At 42.4% G+C, this 22,673-nt stretch overlaps 1 protein-coding gene across 1 annotated transcript; it reads right to left on the bottom strand.

Annotated features, from left to right (window-relative positions):
* Positions 1 to 20,040: 20,040 nt before the first annotated feature.
* LOC147453542 (BURP domain-containing protein 16-like) lies at positions 20,041 to 20,998 on the bottom strand. Its single transcript, XM_086516931.1, has 2 exons — positions 20,896 to 20,998; positions 20,041 to 20,750 (listed from the first exon to the last, which is right to left on the bottom strand). Exons 1-2 carry the CDS (start codon positions 20,996 to 20,998, stop codon positions 20,041 to 20,043), a joined length of 813 nt encoding a protein of 270 aa, XP_086373057.1.
* Positions 20,999 to 22,673: the final 1,675 nt, after the last annotated feature.

The raw sequence follows: 22,673 nt of genomic DNA, 5'->3' as shown, positions 1-22,673 counted from the left end.
AGACCAAGAAGAGGTGCTACAACCTGAAGCTATCCTTCGGCATGAAGACAAGGTACTACGACATGGTAATATTATCCAACGGTATCTTATTAAGTTCAAAAATTATCCTTTTGAAGATGCTAGATGGATGCAAGGAATACAGCTTAAGGATAGTATGAACCTTGTCAATGCTTCCAATGCTACATTAGAGTAAGCAAATGTACAAATTTCTTTTAAATAATCAATGTTTTTATCTTATAAGACTAGTTCTCTTTTTATTGTGCACAAATTTAAATAGTATGCATGCTTAGAATCATGTTTGTGATGACGACGTCTCTCAAACACCAAGTAGAATTTGTCACTCTACTTTGGGAGAATGAAATGGACTAAAGAGCATACATGCTTGCGGCAACTATGTCTCCCAAGCACCAAATGGACTAATCCAAGATGGATTAGTCATCCATCTTGGAAAGATGTCGTAGGGTAAAAAGGGATCCTCTACCCGCTAAGTAACATTGACTAATGATTAAGGATTTATCTCTTCTATCTCATAGTCAAAGACGACTATGATTTCAAGAGAGAGGTAATGTCATAAAATCTAATATCTAACCAACCCAAATGATTTTCTCATATTAAACTGATCACTTAATGTGGGAGAATAAACGGGAGCAAGAGACATGTGCTTATAGATCTATCTCAACACAAGGCCAATGGTAAAGGGGCCCAAATGAGAGATGGTCTATCAAAGAGCAAGGGGAACCAATGAAGCATAAGACCTTAGGGTTAGCTTCATTGAAGACCTCCAGTAGTTAGTGTAAAAGTCCTTTGATGAGCTTGCGGTGGGACCCCAGCCCAAAGCTTAAGGTGCTAGATGACTAAGGTGCTTGAGGTGCCTGATGATGACTGAGATGCTTGAGGTGCTTGTCATGCTTGAGATGCTAGGGTTGTACTTGAGGTGAGAACCCAACCCAACCTTGAGGGGCTTAAGTGCCAAGATTGTGGTGGGAACCCAACCCAAGGTTGAGTGGCTTGAGGTGTGCAAATGTCAAATCCAATCCCTACAAGGAGGTGGGGATCCCTACAAGATGGGGGATGAGAGAGAACACACACACACACACACACTCACACAAGAAGGCATGCTTGGTACAAAGAAAGCAAAAGGGACACTTGTCAAGTTCCTCCTCATGTTGCCCTCATGGTGTTCCTGAAGCCTATTGGTTGGCCACCCAAGGGGTCCAATGATAATTTAGGAGATTTAATTAATTAATTTTACATTTATCAAGTCCTCTCTCTCAAAGGGGAAGGGGGACACTTTTCCCAAGGTTACCCTTGTTACTTGATTTACCTCCTTCTTGTATTTGGCTAGGCCTAGAGGGGTCCAATGAGCTTCAAGCATGAGCTACAAGGGGGGGTTGACCAAGGAAGCTAGGGGATTGCTTAGGGGGTATACTCTCCCACACACACTCACACATAGGCTCATTGTGTGAAGTGCAAAGTGCAAGAGCTCCCTCTCCTTCTCCAAGCAAGTAGAGAGGTTGAGAGCCTAAACCAACACTCTTGGCGGAGTGCAAATCCAACCAAGAGCCATGCTTCAATGGTTAATATTGCCATCTTCTCCATCTTCATTACTATGCTATTATGTATGCTAGCAAGAAGAGTGATGACAAATGAGGAACTCATTCTTTCTCCTATGAAATGTTTCTTCTTCCTCTTCCCTACCCTCATTCCTTGCTAGCTCTCTCCACCTTCAAAGGTGTTTGAGGTCTTGGGACTGAGGCTTGGGATAGTTAATGATTTCCACAAAAAGTCTATGTTATGCTTGTGATGCATGAAACTTTCCATCTTCATTGCATCACCTAGGTCATAAGGAACACAAAGATTATATTTTAATAAGCCTCTCTTGATGGGAGAAATCATAATACAAATGTCTATTGGAGGGGGGACTGCCGGCTCCACATAAATCCGATCCTCAACTTTGTCACGTTCTCTAAATTTTCTCTCTTGCAAAAGTATTGTTCATGCCAAGTTAGCTATATGCTATGTTTATGTTGCTTATATCAATTATGTTCACCCGTTATGCTCACAAAGGTAAATTCTCAAAAGTACTCTCATTAATTTCCTCTACTCTCAAGTGAATAGGCCAACTCCATTACAATAGTGATGAGGAGCTCTCCGTTCCAACAATAGAAACGAGCCCCAGGCACTTGTACCAACTAAACCTTCACGAGGATGCTCCTTATCCAAATCTGTTTTAGATTGGATAGACACCCAGGGGAGGCAACTAAACATAGCAGACAAGTACGTCGATGTAGTGATGAGGAGTGCTCCATTCCAGCTAAAGAAATAATTACTAGACACTAAAACCTCCATGAGGATGCTCCCTACCCAAACCTGTTTCCAATTGGGGATAGACACCCAAGGGAGATAACTAAACATAACAAACAAGTACCATGCAATCATGAGGAGAAATCCATTCCAACTATAGAAATGAGCCCCAGGCACTTACACCACCTAAACCTTCCATGAGGATGCTCCCTACCCAAACCTGTTTCCAGACGGATAGACATCCCTAACGGAGGTAACTAAACATGGATTTTGGAAAATAAAGGGATCAAAGTTACCTGAACTAAATCCAAATGAATAAAACTCAAAAAATTTGTTAGTGAAAGCTTTAGAGAGTGTGACAAAATGAAGGGCTTGGAGGAGTGAACACTATTTATATAGCCACCTCCAAATATGTGGTTGTGCTGAGAAAAGGGTCGAGCCCAATGGGCTTACAAGAACACTCATTTCCAACCAATCATTGTGAATTTGGTGTTGTTAACACTCCCATGGAGTGTTAATAACATGAGCTATTGCCACTTCACACTTCACGTGAAGAAGTGAATGAAATCCCTAGTGGTGAGAAAGGATCATCCTTCTCTCCCAACGGTAGCATGTGCATGCCATTGGATTGAACATCAAATTGTTGTGCTCATAGCTACGTTTAAGTGATGATCCGAGACTATGTAACCAATCTCGACTAAGGACCACATCTGTCTGCTCCATATTCATGACTTGAAAATTCAACAATGTGTGATACCCTTGAATTTCTAGTGATACATCTTTCACTTGATTATCCCACACCTCGGTGTCATCATTAGGAAAAATATGGACTCTCCATGGGCCTTGTAAGAATCCCTAATTTCAAGGAAGCCTGCCAAGATTAAGGGGGACAAAGGCTTTGAATGGGGCTATTTTGGTAGGGTCTCCTCCACCTTTGACCCCTAAAAAGGTAGGGGTAACCATTTAAAAAGTGGGGGGGGGGGGGGGGGGGGGGGGGGTTAAACCATTTGAAAAGTAGGGGGGTAGGGGGTCTTCTCTCTCTAGATTTTTGGCAAACTTGTAAGTGGCCTCTTAACTCTCCCATGCCACCTAATCAAATCCGTGAGTCAAAGAGGTAAAAAAAGTGACTTTTTTCAAAAACTTTCAAATAAACTCTATTTCCCCCTAAAAAGTAGCTCCAACATATATACATATAAAAAAAATATTTTAAAGCTAAATTACTCATAATTCAGCATTTTTTGACTCCCTCCAAAACTTTTAGGAAATTCTCCCCAAAATTGACCACCTTCCCTCCTAATCTAAGCTCCTCTCCTACACCCATCCCCCTTGCACCTGCACCTGCTACTGCTGCACCTACACACCCATCTCTCCATCCTTCAAGATCCATCTCTCCATCCGACGATGCCTCTTTCCGACGTGACCAATGTCCCAGTAGGCTCTTCATGCGGTAGGTCTCCAGGGATTTTCCTACGCCTACCTCAAGAGTATGTTCCGACAAAGAAGACATGCTTGGGTACATTACCTTCAGCCAACAAACGCCGCACTCAAGGGGAGAAGAATGTGGATCTCTGGATAGAGGGATTCTTGTACCCAAAGGATTCTTCTCTCAATGTCCATCCGCCTTTTACAAACATTCCATCACTGTTGCAATATGTTGGAAATGGAGAGCAAGGTTTGTTGGGATACTGCAAGAGACTCAACAGACACGAGATTGCTCGGTCCGAGATCTACTTGAGTCATTGGCAGTTGTTGCTGAATGGGAGTTTCCACAATCTTCAAGATCAGATGCAAACAACTACTAGTGTACTTGAGGAGGCAAAGAGCACCATCGCAACAAAGGAAAATGTAATTAAAAAGCTTGAGGATACTCTTTTACACATGAAGAGTACTGCCATGGGAGGTAGGGTGAGGAAACGGGAGTTGTCCGAAATTCAGACTCTTGGTGGGGCAAGAAAACGAAGGGTGACAGCTATGAGGTAAGATGTTCTGCTCCTCATGTTGTTTAAGTCTAGTACCGCTCATCCTTGTTGTTTCGGGTAGTAAGAACTTTATCCAAGAAACGTGCGGTGGCGAGAATGCGTCAGCTCGGGCATCTTTACTTTGTTCTTGTTTCAACAAAGAGGACTTTATTGGGATGCTTGATGCTCCAGAGGCAAAACACTTGAAAGACGCAATCACTAAGAGAGTTCTTAGTGATTTTTCTAATATTGTCACTGATCTAGATGTTCAGGATATTTGTGATGCTGTTGGGATTAGTACGAAGGGCTTTCAAGCAATATATCAAGTCTTAAAAGATGTATTAAGAAGTCGAGGAATCACGGAAAACCTATTCCCACTTCCTCACAGAGTGGCAATTGCCAAGAGGGTGTCAAATGAAGATGTTGTTCACGATTAGGGGACTACTTGTATATTGAAGACACAATGCCTCTTCAGCCGCTCCGTAGCAAATCACAAGGAAGGAAGGGCCGCAGGAAGGGAAGCGGTGTTGTTTCTAACAGTGTGTTGCGGACTGAAGGCTTTGTTTACACCAAATTCAAAAATATCTTTGTGGACTTGATACGATTGCAGCAGTCCATGGTTGTTTTCTACAATTTGAGTGATGCAGGTTAGTTTAGGGTTGCCTACATGCTCTATGATGTGTCATAACATGCATTCTGAGGCTTTATATTGTTGGTAGTTCTTGAAGGCAAGCTTGCGTTTGTGCTGAAGTTGGATGAGTGTGTAATTGTAAAAGGGAGAAAGTTGGAGAGAATGAGCATCACACTTATGAATGAAGCCCTAGCTTATGCCAAGCAATCTTGCAGTTCGAGTGAAGCGACAAAGCCCTCTTTTAGTGTGCAATTAGAGAAGGATTGAAGTTCCGGAAGAGACACATGAAGTCCTTGCATGGATTTTTAGTAGAATCCCATGGGTCACAGAGGTCATTAAAGCTCAAATAAACGGTGAGAAGCTCATGGTTCCAGGGCGTGGGGAGTTTGATGTTGAATGGAATTTAGGTGGTGATCTAAAGACCATAAAGTGCATGCTTGCATGCAAACGAGGTGCAAATTCTTTACTTCCCTGCCCATTCTGTGTGAAAGGGACCAAGACAAGTCGAGCAACTCAAGTGGAAGGTCAGGACAAAGATAATGATGATCATATAAATAGGGAGTGGCAAACTTCGGTTCTTTCATGTGATATGCTAGAGGTGCCCAATAGGGATATCAAAGATCCTGGGTGAAACCCCATAATTCCCTTCTCCCTCAACAATGTTCACTTTTGTACATTGCATGCGTTTATGCGAATATTTGATAGGATCCTAAAGCATCACATTGATTATGATTTCATAATGAAGCCCCTTCAACGGTCAAAAGACTCCTTGCAGGGGGTGGAGACGCTCCTTAAGGAGATCGGATGTCACCGATCAAGGGTGAACATTGTAGTAGAGACTTGTAGGGAGAAGACATATGAGGTGGCACAGAAGGTTTCCATGAATGGAGCTAAGGCACGTCTATTTTTCAAGAAGATGTCAAAGTCTCCAATGCAGGTACCCAAGGCAAGTGTCGATCTAGCAAGTGAGAAGTAGTGGGAGTTGTGGAAAGATTTGCACGACGGACAAAGATCCCAATGTGGAGGTTGCTAACCAACACAAGCTAGTATGGTCATCCTTTCAAAATGTTGTGCAATTGATGAATCTTTCAAGCACCACTGTTGAGCAGCGAGGGGAGTTCAAGAAGGTGCTTTATGAGTTCACAAAGGCCGCTAAGGACGAATGGTCTGAAAGCAAGATTACACACTACATGGTTTGTTTTAACGAACTTAACACATATGCAATTCTTGAAAATGCAACTTTTCTATTGGCTTATCTCCTTTTTGGTTGTTTTAACACATTCTCTATGCGCATGGTGCATACGTCATGGACCGCTATGGTTCGTTTGATATATGGAGTACACAAGGCACGGAGAAGTCCCACTATCGAGCAAAAGGAGTCTACTTCAAGAATACTCGGCATGGTGATGATGGTTCACACTCCAACTACCTGCAAGAGATGTTTAACTGGTTTTTTAGGCACACCTTTGGGAGAACTCACACTATTGAGAAAGCAAGAGAGTCGATGTTAGCAAAGCAGTGACGCAAGGCCTCCCGTACTGTAGCATCCGAGAAGTGGAAATGCTCGCGAGCGTCCCTGGGCCATGAGGCTTGGCGTGCAACTAAGTATTGAAAAGGCAACGTTTGGGCATCGCGTCAGTCGTCTGCATGATCCAGGTTTACTTGTTAAATTCAATTGGTTTATTTGAGTTTCACTTAATTGTCCGCATAGTGTGAAAGGGACCAAATCCCAAAAAACCCTATTTAAAGGTTGAAGGCGCTCATTTTGTCATTTTCTATACTAGGTGCTACCATGGCAAGAACAAAACAAATGGCAAGGATTGCATATCCAGAGGCGCCGGATGGCCAACGAGTCAAAGCTACAGTAACAAAAGCTGGAACTTCACAAGCTCAAGGTGAGGTCCACACAGAAGAAGCTGGAGCTTCAAATCAACATGGCCAGTCCTCTACAGCAGCAAAAGAGAGAAGGAAGCATCGCCTTGTTGTCTATTCATCGGACTCCAATGATTTTGATGGCAACATGGCGGATGAGAGCGACCAAGGCAAAGAAACAAACAACCAAAACCAGCTGTCAGAAGGCTCCGAAGAGACGCAAACAGATGAAGATCCCCCATCGGTTAGCGTCAAAATACAAACTTTTGAGGCTCACATGTCTAGTGGGGGTAAGACACTCCCTAAAGGGAGTGGACCCACACCATCACATCCGCTCAATAGTGAAGATCACGAATCATATGGAGAGTGGGTGGAATCAAATTATGAGGTGTTGGAGGTACCTGTGCGGCCGAAAAAGAGAAATAGCATTGTCTACAAGAAGAGGAAGCAAGCTGCCCCAACTCGTGCAACAAATGCACCTCCCTGTCGACCTCAGAAGGTGCGAAAGCGCAGCCGTGCTTTTGCGGAGATTCACCACTATCAAAAGAGCACCGAGCTCTTGATTCAGAGGGCCCCTTTTGCAAGGCTTTGTAGAGAGGTTTTGTAAATGTACAACACTCAGTTTCAGATGCGCGCCGTGGCCATAGAGGCAGTCCAAGAGGCAGCAGAGCAATATCTAACTAGCATATTCAAGGATACGAACCTATGTGCCATCCATGCAAAGCGTGTAACGATTATGCCCAAGGATATGCAGCTTGCTCGTCGTTTGCGCCATGAGAAATAGCTTGTAATTAGTATCAAACCTTTTTGTATTACGGAACTTCCAAGATTGGGAAGAATTTTAATATAAGCGTCTTTTGATTGTATACCCCACTCTTTGTGCATTGTATTGCTTTAATTATGTACCATGCGATGTAGCACTAGTCCATGTTTTTTCTACCTTCTTTTGTATGTATGTAGACATGTTTTGTCTACCTTCTTTTGTATGTATGTAGCCATTAGCTTGTTATTGTGAAAACTTGCCTACGTTAAGCACCTTGGCTAAGTGGGGCATGCACTTCCTGATGCATCCATGCTATGTGAAGCATTGAAGCAAGGGAAAACTCACTAATGCATGGAAAAAGTATCTGGAAAGCCTTGGAAAGGGCTTGGAATGCCCCCAAAGTGGCTGCCACAGGGGCGAGCATTTGGGGCTTCCAGAGGCAGATGGATGGAAAAAATGCGCGCCCTTGTGGCATCCATTCTTAGGGCATTCCAAGCCCTTTCCAAGGCTTTCCAGAAACTTTTAACAAGCAATAGGGATGTTTCATTTGCTTCAATGCTTCACATAGCATAGATGCATCAGGAAGTCATGCCCCACTTAGTCCATGTAGCATAGAATTTTGAAGCATGGTTCCCTCTTGTGATTGGGTATTGCAACTGTAAAGTATCTGGGTATGCTCCAAAATGGGCTTGAGATGCTCCATAATGAGCTGCCACAACATGGTTTCCTCTTGTGATTGGGTAATGCAACTGTAAAGTATCTGGGTATGCACCAAAATGGGCTTGAGATGCTCCAAAATGAGCTGCCACAACATGGTTCGCTCTTGTCTTTGGGTTTTGCAACTGTAAACTATCTGGGTATGCTCCAAAATGGGCTTGAGATGCTCCAAAATGAGCTGCCACAAGGGCATGCATTTGCCCCTTCCATATGCTGATGGAAGGCCCAAATGTGCGCCCTTGAGGCAGCCCATTTTGGGGCCTCCCAAGCCCTTCAGTAGGCAATTAATCAATAACTTTGGAAGCCAAACATATAACAAACTAGGCATATCAATAATTTTGGGGCCTGCCAAGCTCTTTAGTAGGCATATCAGAAATTATGGTGCTTCTCAGTACACATTGGAAGCCAACCATATAACAAATTCAAAAACTTGCAAGTAAGAGAGAGTCGTAGACACCAAAAAGTAGATTCATTAAGGAAATCAATGCTTTACATGATATCCGGATTTTGCTTTAGGATCTTTCGAATTACAATTTTCTGGCGCTTGGCCTTTTGGGGTGGCTCCCTGTTAAGTAAAGTGGTTGTGATTTCTTGGGTGTCATTAACCCCTACAACTTGGTTCATGCCGACATGGGCGATGAGGCGCCCGCGAAAGTTGATGCCGAAAGTGGATATTGCAAAATCTTTCTTTACAAGCACTACAAGGTTGGCCGATTGGGCAAGGGTTGTTAAGCACAATGCCTTGGAGAGTGAACGGAGGGCAAAAATGTTGTAGCATCCATTGGGGGAGTAGTCGGATGGCACAAACACCACGACACCAGTCGAAAGTGTGCCGAGGTAGTGAGAAAGTGCCGCTTGAGGTTCGAACGGCGTCCTCCTCCCCCCTGATCGTTGCGCCCAGGCGTCAACCTCCAAAACATCCTGCAAAACATAAGTTTTGTGAGAAATATGGTAGAGAATTATGATGTAACATTAACAAAATCATTTGTAACAATCAAATGTAAGTGAGCATCTATAGCTCTTGTCTCGCATCCTCCTCATCAGAATCCGGGTGCAAGTAAATATCCACACTTGACTTCCCCTTTGGATCAAGCAAAACAGGTGTTGTAGCAGGTGATGGTGAATCCACTCTTACGCATTTAGCCAAACACATGGCTTGCACGGCCACAAACTCCTCCTCAGAGACCTTGGCCTGCTCGGCCGCTGCCACCTCGGCTTGTGTGATTGCCACTGTGTCCTCCAAAGTATTCCCCATGGGCAGTAGGAGATCATCGTCATGGGAGGTGGTGGTATCAACCTCAAACTTGCCATGGGCATCGAGGATGGCGAAACACTCATCCATGCGAAGCTCAAAGGATTTCTCCAGATCATGCAAAAACACAAACTCCTCCCTACCCACCACAATGGAGGAGAAACGGGTAATCTCTACCTCAGGGACGGCATCCCGAGTGCTGGTTCCTTCTGATGGCCCCAAGGATGAACTGACAGATGGAGAGGACTCCAAGAGGCCTTGAATCTCTACAGGGTAGGTCAAGGCAAGCGTCCTCTCCTCTGCGGATGTGTCAATGGCCGCGGGCTTAGGGTCCTTCACATCAGCCAATACCCCGCCAATCTGCAAGTGTGGTGGCACTACGTTAGGGCCTGCTGGGCACTCGTGAAGGAGGAAGATCATTCTATCCCGGACAGAGAAAAAAGTGTTTCCAATCTTCCCCTTACGCATTGCTCGCACATCATCATCTTCAAGCCACACATATTGTCTGGCGGGTTGTGCTATGGTGGCAAAGCGTGCAAGCCACTGATGTAATGGCCTGTCCCCTTTGTAGATGTGGTGCAGAAGGCCCTCAGGGACCCATTGCCCTTGCCGGTTTGGTAACTCAACAATGAATCTCCCCATGCACGTGGAAATGTATGAAGTGATGTGCTCAAGAGATTGAGAATGGAGGGTCAAGGTCGTTTCCAAAGCGGGTTTGGTTGTGAAAAATGCATGAACCTCAAGGCGATTTGCATGCCCAGCCTCAGTAAGGAATGCATCGAAAGCACTAGTTGCAGCCATGCTTTCTCTTTGCGTGATTGGGTATGCTAGGTCTCTTTGCAATGCTAGGATGAAAATGGTAAAATGAGGAGGTGGTCCCCCTTACATAGACATATTCCATCTTGAAAAAAATAAAAAATATACGTTTTAAAAATAAAATTACACAACACCTTAAAACTCAAGTACAAAATTAAGTACAACACTTAAAAATTTTCAAAATCTTTAATAAAATATCCAATATATAAAAGATTAAAGTTACAAGCCAATTCACTTAGACAAGATGACTTTGTCTGTAGCCCAATTTTTGTAAACAAGCATAGTGGCCTCCATCCGCCTTCCAATCTACACAACCAAAAAATGGGCAATCAAGATACAAATATCCAGAAAAATTAAGAAAAGGTAGCTAATCAAGCACAAAGCAGACCTTGCGTTGCTCCAGTTTGAAACTTGCATTGCTGACATCCTCGAATCCCATTATGACAAAGTGTTCCTGAAGATTGGCAAGAGTCCAATGCGGATTCACTGCAACCACCTCCACCTCATTATTGGGCATGCGGACATGAATTTCAAAGGATTGAACTTCTTCGGCCGTCAGCTGCAAGGGTATCCATTTTCCACGTTTGTGCATCCACCTTTCGTAGCTAAACCGTGCATACAAGGTGCACCTTGCCTTCAAATATCGAAGTCAAAGCTGTGTGGGGGACACATTGCACCTGTAACGGTCACCATCATGCAAATCGTCAACATAGTCCCAATTGACACCTAGAATGGTGTCCATTGCATCTATGTCAACTTCTTTGCAAACAAACATTGTCGGTGTTTTCACAATCGGCAGAGAGCAAAATGCATGCACAAACAAATGAATGGGACAATGCCAACTGAGACCCACCGATCTGGTTGCCTTACCAAACTTTAGGGACCCTTGGAAATCTTGCAGCACCTTGTGCTTGAAAGAAAGCAAGGCCCAATGGTCTGGAGTTGGCCATTCTGCACTCTGCAATGAGGGTGTCTCCACGGCTTCTAACCTACCATAGCTTTGGCTTGACTTCGGTACCACGTACTTGTGGGAGTACATGAATATTCGTTGCTCGGTAAGTTTTTTCGAAGAGACATTAGGAAACATAAGCTCCCCAATGTGAGCATGCACAACCATGAACGTGCCTGAGAAGCACTCAAGCGGCTGCTCCTCAACTAAGCTGGATGGAAAAACATCTGTACAAATGTCCTTAGTCAAACATAATGATCGCATGCACGTTAAACATGATATATGCATGGGATAGCTAAACCATGAGGACTAACAATGAGGTGCAAATTGAGTTGAATCTCTCTTCATGTGGATCTCAACTGCACTGTACACGTGTTGCACGATGGCCACCATTCCAAACTTGGTTTCTTTGAATGCCAATAGTCTTCCGTTCCAATACGCCTCGACATCGTACGCGATGAGGTCCAGCATTGGACGGTTGCATGTAGATCCATGAACCCTTCTTGAATACCTGTGGGATCCATCCCCCCTCTGAATTTTTTGTGTTGTGCAACACAATCTCCTGTATCTTTGGTTTGGGCCGTCTATGCGTGTTAGCGGTGGACATGCTTGGGAAGCTGGGCTTAGGAAGGGATTGGGAATGGGTGGGAGGAAGGTGAGGGAGAGAAGTGGACAAGGTTGTGGGCTATTGTGTGTGGGTACTGTGGAGAGAGAATGAGGAGCTGAGGGGAGGGTGAGGTGAGCTGCCTATGGTGGCTTTGAGAGTAGAGATAGAGAAAGAGGGGAGGAGTGAGAGATAGAAAGGATAGCGGTGAGCTGTGGGCTAGCTGTGGGCTATGGGGTGTGGGACTGTAGAGGGTTGATGGAGGTGTGAGAGAAGGGGGAGCTATGGAGGGAGGAAGAGAGTGGTGGAAAGCTTTTGGCTATGGCTGCCTTGACTGTAGAGAGAGAATGGGAGGAGGGAGAAGAGGGAGAGAAAAGTAGTGATAGAGGGAGAGAAAAGTGGATTTTGGGGGGGGGAAATTGACTTTTTGAAGTTAGTATATGTTTTGGGATAGTTTTGGAGGCAAATGAGTCAATTTTGACACTTTAAAAAAAAAAATATTTTTTAGGGTTTTTAAGCCTGCGCATTTTTTTTGGGGGGGGGGGTCCCTCCCTCTTTTATGACACCTCTTTCCCCCTTTTACCCCCGCCGCCCTCCCCCTAGCCTCCCTCCCCCCACTCTCTAAGAACCAAGCATTGAAGAGGGAGACAATTAGGCTGCACCCCTACCATTCCTCCCCCTCTAGGTGATATCCCAAGAGCCCTCTCATTGGTTCTCTCTTAAGCCTTCACTAATAAAAAAGGCCCAAGGAGAGTCCATATTTTTCCTAATGTGGCTGTTCATCATCACTACCTTGTAACGTTGGGAACTCAAAGTCTAGGGAAACTTGAGCCATTTCACTAACTTATAGTTAATGAAATTATGCAAAGCTTCATCGTCCACCAATATCCACACCCTGTGTCCTTGGATAGACCCATGCACAAATGTCACATGTCTTGCAAAAATCTCAAACATCTGACATCATAATTTGCCACATAAACCAGCGTGTAGAATTTTCTATAGGTGATATAAGTGGAAACGTGTCCTCCCAAACTTCCATTGTGGGCCTCAATACTCACTTGCATCCTTGCTTGAATAGGTACACACCTTCTTAGAACTCCATCAATACCTAGCCTATACAAAGATCCAATAATTATTGTGAATTTTAGACTTTTGAGAATTAATGCCTTCTAACGGGACTATGATGATTACTGTGCTAATAATTCCCCTCATTTCAAGAAATCATACACTTCTTGCCATTTTGGATTTGGTTCTTCAGTAGTTGAAATAACTTCGCACCTATTGTCTCATCTCTTAATGATGTTTATGAGATGCCTTCAATACTTTTGACAGAAAATTTGCACCATAGTGAGTCTTACCAAGCTTATGAAAGATCTTGAATTCAAACTCTAGAAGAAACATCATTCAACTGATCAATCTTCCCTGGATCTTAATCTTGTTTATCACATACCTCGTCACATGCAATAGAGCTTGAAGATCTACATAGAAGTGAAATAACTTTCCCAGCAAGTAGTATCTAAATTGTGTAGCAATAAAAACCATTCCCACTGCCTCCCTTTCTATAGTTGAATACCCTTGCTCTGAGTTGATGATTCTCTCACTGGCAAAGTACACTGGGTAATCAGTTTGCCATTTTGGTTGAGCTAAAATAGCACCAATTACCATGTTACAAGCATCAAGATGTACGTGGAAATTGACATCCTAGTTTGGCTGGCAAAGCACTTGTTTTGTGCTAATAGCTATTTCAAAATTTGAAAGACCACTTCACATTCAAGGGACCAAATAAATTTATGGGTCATTTCATATAACAGAAGAGCCTTTGTTGCAAACATATGAATGAATATTCAATAAAAGATAATATATCCTATAAAATTTCTTACTTCAAACACATTCATGGGTAATCTCGCCTATTGGACACTTTAAATATTGTCTATAGCCATCTCAATGCCATTTTTGGATACGAGGTGGCATAGAAGCTATCCCTTCCATACCAAGAACACTGACTTGAAGGGATTCAAGCAAGTTCTTTTCTCTCTTCATCTCTCAAATAATATTTCCAAAAATAGGAAATGCATCTCTTCAAATGAATATATGGTGAAGTCATCGACAACAATTGCCAAAAACCTATGCAAGAACTCACTGAATATTTCCATTGTACATCTCTGAAATGTTGCTGGAGCATTACATAAACCAATTGGCATCACCAAATACATTAGTTATCCCCATTTTAAATAAATGTTGTCTTTACCCTATCCTCTGTTGCTATCTTCAATTGATTATACCCATGGTATTCGTCCAAAAAGATGTACATCTCATGTCTAGCTATCTCATCAAGCATCATATTAGTGAAAGTTGATGGAAATAGATCTTTGATTGTTTGAGCATTTAGATTCCTATAATCTACACATACTTTGAGTTTTCCATTCTTCTTAGGTACCACTACTATTGAAAATATCCGGTCACTGCTTGCGATTTCAGTGATGAAACTTGTCTGTAGAAGGTTATCTATCTGCTCCTTGTCCTCTTAACATAGTTTAGGTTCATTCTATACATTTCTAATCTGACTTGGCTTAAGTGGTATTCTATGTTGGCAAACCTTAGGGTCGCCTCCTTTTAGATCTGTGTGCTCCCAAGAATAAACATCTCTATATTTCTAAAAAAGTTACTTGGATTTTTCTTTGACTTCTTGTGTGAACTTTGTGTTTGCACTATCTGGTCTAGTCCTTCTGAGTGTACTTCCATCTAAAGCTATTCTCAGTGTCTAGTTTGATACTTCTTCTAAAGTTCTTCCATTCAAACTTACTAATTAAACTTTCTCCTTGGTTTGATTCGATGAAATTCTTAGGGTAGTAGTGCTATTATTCATGTACCCTTTTCTAATGTAAAAGGAACGCATTGAGATCAATCTCAGCTATCGGGAATATATTCATTGAGGCTAGCATTCTTTTGATCTTTTTAGTACCACACACGTCTGACATAGCTCTTCAAGTATCTTGGATTTCTTCCATGTTATGATGTTATTTGATTTGACTTGAATTCTTCTAATAGGCCCTGGCCCTTGTATGGTGAGTATCTAGCCAGCATAACCATGTATGAGCCTTTCAATTCTTAACCATGACCTTCCCAAAAACATGCTATAAGCACCTTGCACATCCATTACCATAAAAACTCATCTTGAACTTCTTTGAACCCACTTTGATATGGATAGGCCACTAGCTTGTACAATGCCTCCAATGGTAAAGATGTAGCCAATAGTAGTTTTTAAAGTATCAGTTGTCACTTGCCATATCTATATCAACATATTCTTGCAAGAAAATGCCAGTGCATCCAAAACGTAAGGCATTTGTGTTTGTCCATTTTGGATACCTAAGTATCGATTTCATACATTGCCAATGTTCTTTACCTAGATTATCGATAAACCTACTCACAACTTCCATTGTATGTGCAACCAATGTATGTGCAATGTCTGGCCTTGTCAAGACCATAGCATACATTAGAGAACCTAGTGTTGCAGCATATGGAACTTTAGATATATAAACTATCTCCTCGTGTGTCTTTGGACACATATCTTGGCTAGTTTAAAGTGATTAGCAAAAGGTGTAGAAACCAAATTTACATGCTACATTGCAAACCTTTCTAGGACCTTCTTGATGTAATCCTCTTGAGATAGCATTAGTGTCTTCTTCATTCCATCCCTTGATATTTTCATACTAACAAGTATTTGTTTTGCAACACCTAAATCTTCATTGAAAGATATTTAGACAACTCCTCTTTTAGTTCTGCTATATCCTACATGTTAGCACTTGCAATTAGCATGTCATCAACATACAACATTCAAATGATAAATTTCCCACCTTCCAAATTCTTTGCGTATGCACAGTGATCTAAGTTGCATCATTTGATTCCATGATTCAACATACATCAATAAAATTTTAGGTACCACTATCTTGATGCTTGCTTTAGACCATACAAGATTTTCCCTAATCTACAACGCGACCCTAAGATGATTTAGAGTGGCCAACTTAAGCAGCTTTATACTGCCAACTCTTAGCGACCAAACCATAAGCCGTTAACACTAAGTGGCTACTCCTAAGCATACTAGAACGGTCAAACCAATGTGGTCCTAAGCCGGTTTGAAGCAACCAACCCTAAACAGATTTACATGGTCAACCTTAAGTGTCCTTATGGCTTGCTTTAAGTAGAGTGTGTAGAGAAGTTTGCTTTAAGAAAACTGTCTAGAATAGATAGCTTTAAGCAACCAAAACCATAAATTAATCCAAACATAAGAAGATCAATAGTTTTTATTTGTTTAACTATACACTGATGTTAAACAAGTTTGAATTACTTTGTTTACGTCAACGTTTATGTCAAAATTACTTTGTTTATGTAAACGTTAATAGTTTTTGTTTGTTTAACTATACATTGATGTTAAACAAGTTTGAATTACTTTGTTTAAGTAAACGTTTATGTCAAAATTAGTAAATGAAAAACCCAATTTAATTTTTTTATTAATTACATCATTTTATGTATAAATATGTGTGTGCGTGTCCGTATTATTTGTGTATTCATGTGTATGTCTGTGTGAATATGAATGTGTGTGTGATTATGTGTGTGTGTGTATGCATACATAAAACAAAAGAAAGAGAACTCTCATTTGAACAATGTGAGAGCACAAAAATTTATCAAGGTTGAAGCAAAACTTGAAAAAAACAAGTTAACAACAAACACACACTTTGTTACGCACACACACAAACACACATAATCTCTAACATAAATCCAAAAAACCGCATACCTTTCTTCTCCAAGAGCGTGTGTGAGTGTCAATAGAAGGTTGTGTGAAGTCAAAGAAAAATGCGAAAATGAGGCTACGAATTTTGTTTTATATAGTAGGGTGTTTTTATTTGCATCGGTAAGAGCGACAATTTATGCATCAATATCAACATTGGTATAAGCATTGATACAAGCACTAGTAGTTTAAAAATCTAATTTTCGTTCAATTTGAGACTCCCTCTAAATTTATCAATGCATATACTGGCACCACCAACGATGTTGATAATTTGGCATCGGTAATCAATTGATCTCTTGTAGTGGATAAGTGATCTTTGCGTAGCAATGGGATCGGGCTATGTTTTAGGCACTAACTAGACTTGAAGTAGCAATTTTGGAATCAAGGGGAATGAAACCTACGTTTTCAACCAAGAAGAGAACGAGATTTCTAGTGACAACTTTCTTACTACGTCAATTGTGGTTGCGTTTTTGGCACTTAGCTCTTGAGGGTTGTGTCACTTCTTTGTGGTCAAAACGAAACATGAGAGTAAAGTCAACATCAATTGTGGTTGCATTTTTGGCACTTAGCTCATGAGGGTTGTGTCACTTCTTTGTGGTCAAAACGAAAGATGAGAGTAAAGTCAACATGGATGAGGTCTAAGTTGAAATGAAGTCAAAGGGCAAGTGAGCAGTGAGTTCAATCAAAAATCAAGAATGAAACATTTATTGAAGAGTGGATGTCCAGGAAGATTCCAATTCTACATCAATTCCCAATGGATTAAAAACTTGAAGGCTAGGGAGACTACAAAATTAGGAGAGCATTGATGGAGTCGGTGCTTGCAATACATGATCTTTATGACAATGTCATGGTGTCTATTCCGGGGTCTATTCCAATTCCTCATACTTCATGTGTAGAGGCATATGACTTCCATGGGTCCAAGCAGGACATCCACACAAGAAGAAATCAACATACAAGATTAACGGTTTCAAATGCATGCATCCGGTCATTCATTTTTCTTCGTTGTACCTCGACGTTGATCAAACACATAGACACATTGAGTTTGGCACATGAGATTTGGCTTTAATTGATCTCATTGCACAATCCAGATTTGGCTTCAATTGGTCTCATTGTACAATCAAATGACACTGATGAAAGAGGCCGGTATTGGAGGTTCAGATGTGGATGCTCAAGCCATCCCAATTTTTGATGATGGGGGACTACATCAACAAGATTCAAGAATTGTAGTAGGAGGCGCTGTCGACGAGGAAGCATATTGTCTCTGAAGATATCACAGTGGATCTCCTATGAAATCTTCGTGACACTTATAGTGGATTCTACTTAGTGTTGCTCACTTCAGGGAGGATGACAAATCTTACATGGGAGGAGATTGTTTCCGTGATCTTGGATCAGGAGGACATGTTTTGGGAGATACAAAGGGGGTTTGGAGGCATTAGTGGGATAGGAGCGTCGGAGGTCGAGAAAGAAGTAGGGGAAAGGTAGTAGTACCCAATAGGAGGATGCTAAGGATACTATGGAGCAAAAGTTCCCCAAGAAAGAGCCAAGGCAAACATATCTTGAAGGCTACAGAGGTGGTTCTTATGGCAAGGAGAAGTGGCATTGGATGTATTGCCAGTTGATGGAGCTGTAGCACATGGGTTTGTATGGATAGATGCAAGGGACTCTACATGGAGACCTGGGACTAGAGGCTTGAGTTGTGAGTCAACCCCACAAAAGTCACAAAAAGACATAGGTTGTCAGTCAGTCTGAGAAAACTCATGGAGATGTAGGGGTTGTAAGTGAGCCCGCTAAAACTCATGGACATGGTGCGTTATAGAATCAAGAAAACCATGTGGATCACTATGTGATCGAGATGCTTTTTACACAACAAGTGACCTTGGAGGTTGTTGGATTTTAGATTGCTGGAGAATCACACCATGTAAGTAGGCTGGCCCTACTGCGTCATGAAGGCTCTTCAGTTGGTGGTGGATATGAGACGATTCAGACATGCAGGAGATACTTCCTGGATGACAGAGGGGGCGACTTCTTGGATGATAGAGGGGGAGACTTCTTGGATGAAAAAGGAGAATACTTCTCATGTAGTTCAATTTTGTGGATTGGGACATCCTAGATCTAAGAGGGGGTGTTAGCTATATGCATAGCATGCTTATCTTGGGTGCATGTCTAGGGGCAATTCACATTGTGTTATCTATAGTATAGAGCTTTGGGTTTAGGTCTTGGGGGGGACTGGGTTCATGCCCTGGCATCTCACACTGGTCAAATACTTATTGCTTCATGGAAACTAACTTGTTCCAAATCGGTTTGGGCTTGCAGGGTCATGAATCATACTTTCAAAACACCTCTAGCACATGTTCTTGGTAAGCAAGCATTAACTCTATATAAAGAGGCCTTCATAGGAATTCATACCAAAGGACGAATCTCGATGCACAAAAAAATATAATTGGCTTCTCGATTGCTAGAAGACTATTCAAAATTGGTTATGGTTTAAGTTTTTTTATGGCATCTACTATATGTTCATGTGCATGATTTGTATGTGTCTCATAACAAAAACTTGTAAGACTGGGCATTGCCTTCTTTAGTGCAACTAATTAGTACACTTGCCCAAGTAGGCCATCTTTCTATGCCTTTCCCTTAATAGATGCAAGGATACATGTAATGCTCCAGAATGTGGATGTTGCTGAGAATCAAAAGTGGAGGCTAGACAAACTACACTCTATCTAGGTACTACACTGCTCCTTCAAGCACAATGTTTCTATGGAGAATAGTGGCTGGGGCATTACCGACACCGGAGTTGCTTAGCTGTAAGGGGATGCCAAATGCATTATGTTCGAGATGTACCAAACATGAAACACTGAAACATCTATGTTGGAAGTGTGGGTACGATTGACCAATGGTGGGGATAGGTTATGTATGAACATTGCAATATGGTGTGAAGCACGGGATATTAAGATCTGTAAGTACTTGGGGTTTTCAAGAACTTCATGTTGTTCTTCTTCACTTCATTCAAAATTTGGTTATCTATTTTTCACATGGACCACGAGAAAGCTCCTCGTGTTTGAGAAAACCACTTGCTATATAAGGTCAGGCGTGTCATGGGATATCACTGAAAAGAGGATGTTAGAAGATGACAAGGAGAACTCAAGGGTTTCGAGAATCATAGAGCACCTCCACATGTAATATAATGTAAAAAGTAGATATGAGAGAGAGAGAGAGAGAGAGAGAGAGAGAGAGAGGTCAGCACAAATGCCCAACCGGAGGCTTTAATTAGTCAAACTGTAGTTAATACGTATACATGTGCCTTTCCATACATCTGTTTTATAGCTTAACTTTGTAATACTGAAGCCCAAAATACATATTTATTCTAATTAGATGGTGAATTTCAATTTAATTATGCATGCACCCAGACATGCTCGTCAGCTCGCACCCAGTGGCACACCTCGCCTTCCCCAGGTGACATCCTGAGAATCAAGAAGGAAGGATGATTTGGATCCCACTTGCTTGTATCGAAGTGACAAATCGCCACTGCATCTATACTATTGGGGACGTAGTACTCACCCTGCTCCATGAATTTCATCTCCGCCATGTACACCTTCGTGGATTGTAGCTCGTGGCATACACGCACCATGGAGGGAAACATCCGCTTGTGACACACGACGTTGGACTCTTGTAGCTTGGTACGCTCCTCCAAGGAGGAGATGGTGATATTAATGGTGGTACTGCTGCTGTCGCCTGTCAGGAGGTTGGGGCTCGCATCGGATTCCAAGAAGGCAACGGAGTCACCCAGAGTGCTCTTCACAAATTGAACCATCTCCTCGATGGAGGTGACACAGGCCACTGAAGAATTGTCGGAGTCCGAGGGCGCGCTGTTACATCGGGTTATAGTGTCAAGCATAGCAAATGCCATTGGCGTTGCTTTGGGGATACCAAAGGTGGCGAGCAGCTGGGGAAGAGCCTGCGGTGTGAGAGAAAGGCGTTGCGCGATCACGTGAGGGAGGTAAGGGTGAGACGGGACGGGGTGATTGAGGTTGGGAAACGCCATGGAAGCACCCACGAACATCTGATGAAGGCGGAAGAAATGGCCAGGCTCTACATACCGGGCAGCCATGTAGGGAGGATCACAGAAGTAGAATGCATCAAAGTCGAGCGTCTTGGGGACGTCAAAGGAAAGCCTGAGCTCCCTAGAACACAGCAGCCGGCCTTGAGTGCAGAGATCAGCACCCCGTGAGGCGCCATAATAGTTAACAGATAGTTTCTGGGCCCACGACTGTGCTTCTGCAGAAGTTAATGGCGATTCTTCTAGCAAGACACTGGCGGGGATGGGAAGATGTGGGAATGCAGCTGCCCATGCTCCCTCTGCTTCCTTGTCAACTCCGCCACCCTGTGCATGCCTGGATCCGAATAATGAAGCAGCAGCAGCAGTGAGTATAAGTAGAGTCAGCCCAAAAACCGCACTGCGCCCAGCAATAATATTCATCATCATCTCGTAATTATAAGGCTGTGATCAGGATGCGAGACTGCAAAAGTGGCTTTACTATATATATGCCCAACAAAGATGCACAGATTTATTTCATGCGGCCGGGAAAATCAAGGCGAATGCGATATCAAGTGTAGAACATTCTTAGGATTTCGCTGCCTGTCGAACAACCGCACTCCTCGGCTTTGACGTTAGCTAGGTGGGGGCACACATCTCTGTGTTTATTATTATATGATCTAGTATTACTCTCAGTTGCAGCTATAATCTGTGCTCTCAAAGCGACAAGATCATCAGTTTCTACGTCACGTCAAGGAAAGCATCGTGTACCTCGACCCCTGGCCCCATCCGAGTAGCGAGGGAACCACACACAACTCCTTTTTATCGATTTTCCAAGGGGAACTTTTGAAAATTAAAGCCAACTTGAGGAAAAATTTTCCTCTCAACCGGCGTTTTTGAATTTCAAAGCGGCAGATTGTTAGCTGAAAAACATTTTTCCTGAACATCGGCTAGGGGACAAGTTATTTCTTTGCGTTATAAGAGCCGGGTCGCACCATGGGTTAGTGCGGGCAAGAGAGCTAAAGCATTGCACAAGGTTGCACCCATAGTAGTAGATGAAAAGGATTGAAGTTTCTATTTTCAAGCAGATTATGCCACATATTTGATTGGAAATGACAAGCCTCTCTTTCAAAGAGCCTTTCAGTACCTAAAAGATAGCTTATACATTCCCGTCCTTTTTCAAAGTGCTAATAGGGTTGTCTTCTATGTCTGTCTATGAAAACATGGACATGCATCTATTTAGTAAGCACTCACCCTACTACTAACCCATGTTGCAACCCAGCTCTAAGGACACGATGGTGAACACTATGTCATTGTCACGGCTTTACGAGTGTATAATATTTCACGATCGATCTACTGTGTAATCCATCGCTTGTCTGCAACAGAGCGAGTTTGGTCATCAATTAGATTAAGCTCTACTTTTATGACGATCAGATCAAGCTGACAATAGTCACCAATCAGCTTCCTAAATTCCCTTCAAAATGCTGCAATCTCTCTCTCTCTCTCTCTCTCTCTCTCTCTCTCTCTCTCTCTCTCTCTCTCTCTCTCTCTCTCTCTCTCTCTCTCTCTCCCTCCTTCCTTCTTTTCTAGACTTTTTCTATTATATTACATTCGAAGATGGTGGATAATCTTGAGGACTCCAGAGTTCTCCCTCTTTCTACCAATTGCTAGGACATTCTCTTACATTCTTGCTGTAATAATGTCCTAGGGAAAGGTGGACTCATATTAAGATGCATGCTCCAATACCACAAAAATATTCGTCATAGTTCCATACTCTAAAGGACTTCAGACAGAACAACAAGTCTAGATAAAGATACCAAATTCAAAGATGGTGGATAATCTTGAGGACTCCAGAGTTCTCCCTCTTTCTACCAATTGCTAGGACATTCTCTTACATTCTTGCTGTAATAATGTCCTAGGGAAAGGTGGACTCATAGTAAGATGCATGCTCCAATACCACAAAAATATTCCTCATAGTTCCATATTCTAAA

This window comes from Adiantum capillus-veneris, chromosome 7, assembly GCF_014529385.1.
Source record: "Adiantum capillus-veneris isolate H3 chromosome 7, ASM1452938v2, whole genome shotgun sequence".
Classification (NCBI taxonomy): domain Eukaryota; kingdom Viridiplantae; phylum Streptophyta; class Polypodiopsida; order Polypodiales; family Pteridaceae; genus Adiantum; species Adiantum capillus-veneris.
This window is presented reverse-complemented; position numbering and strand designations above follow the sequence as displayed.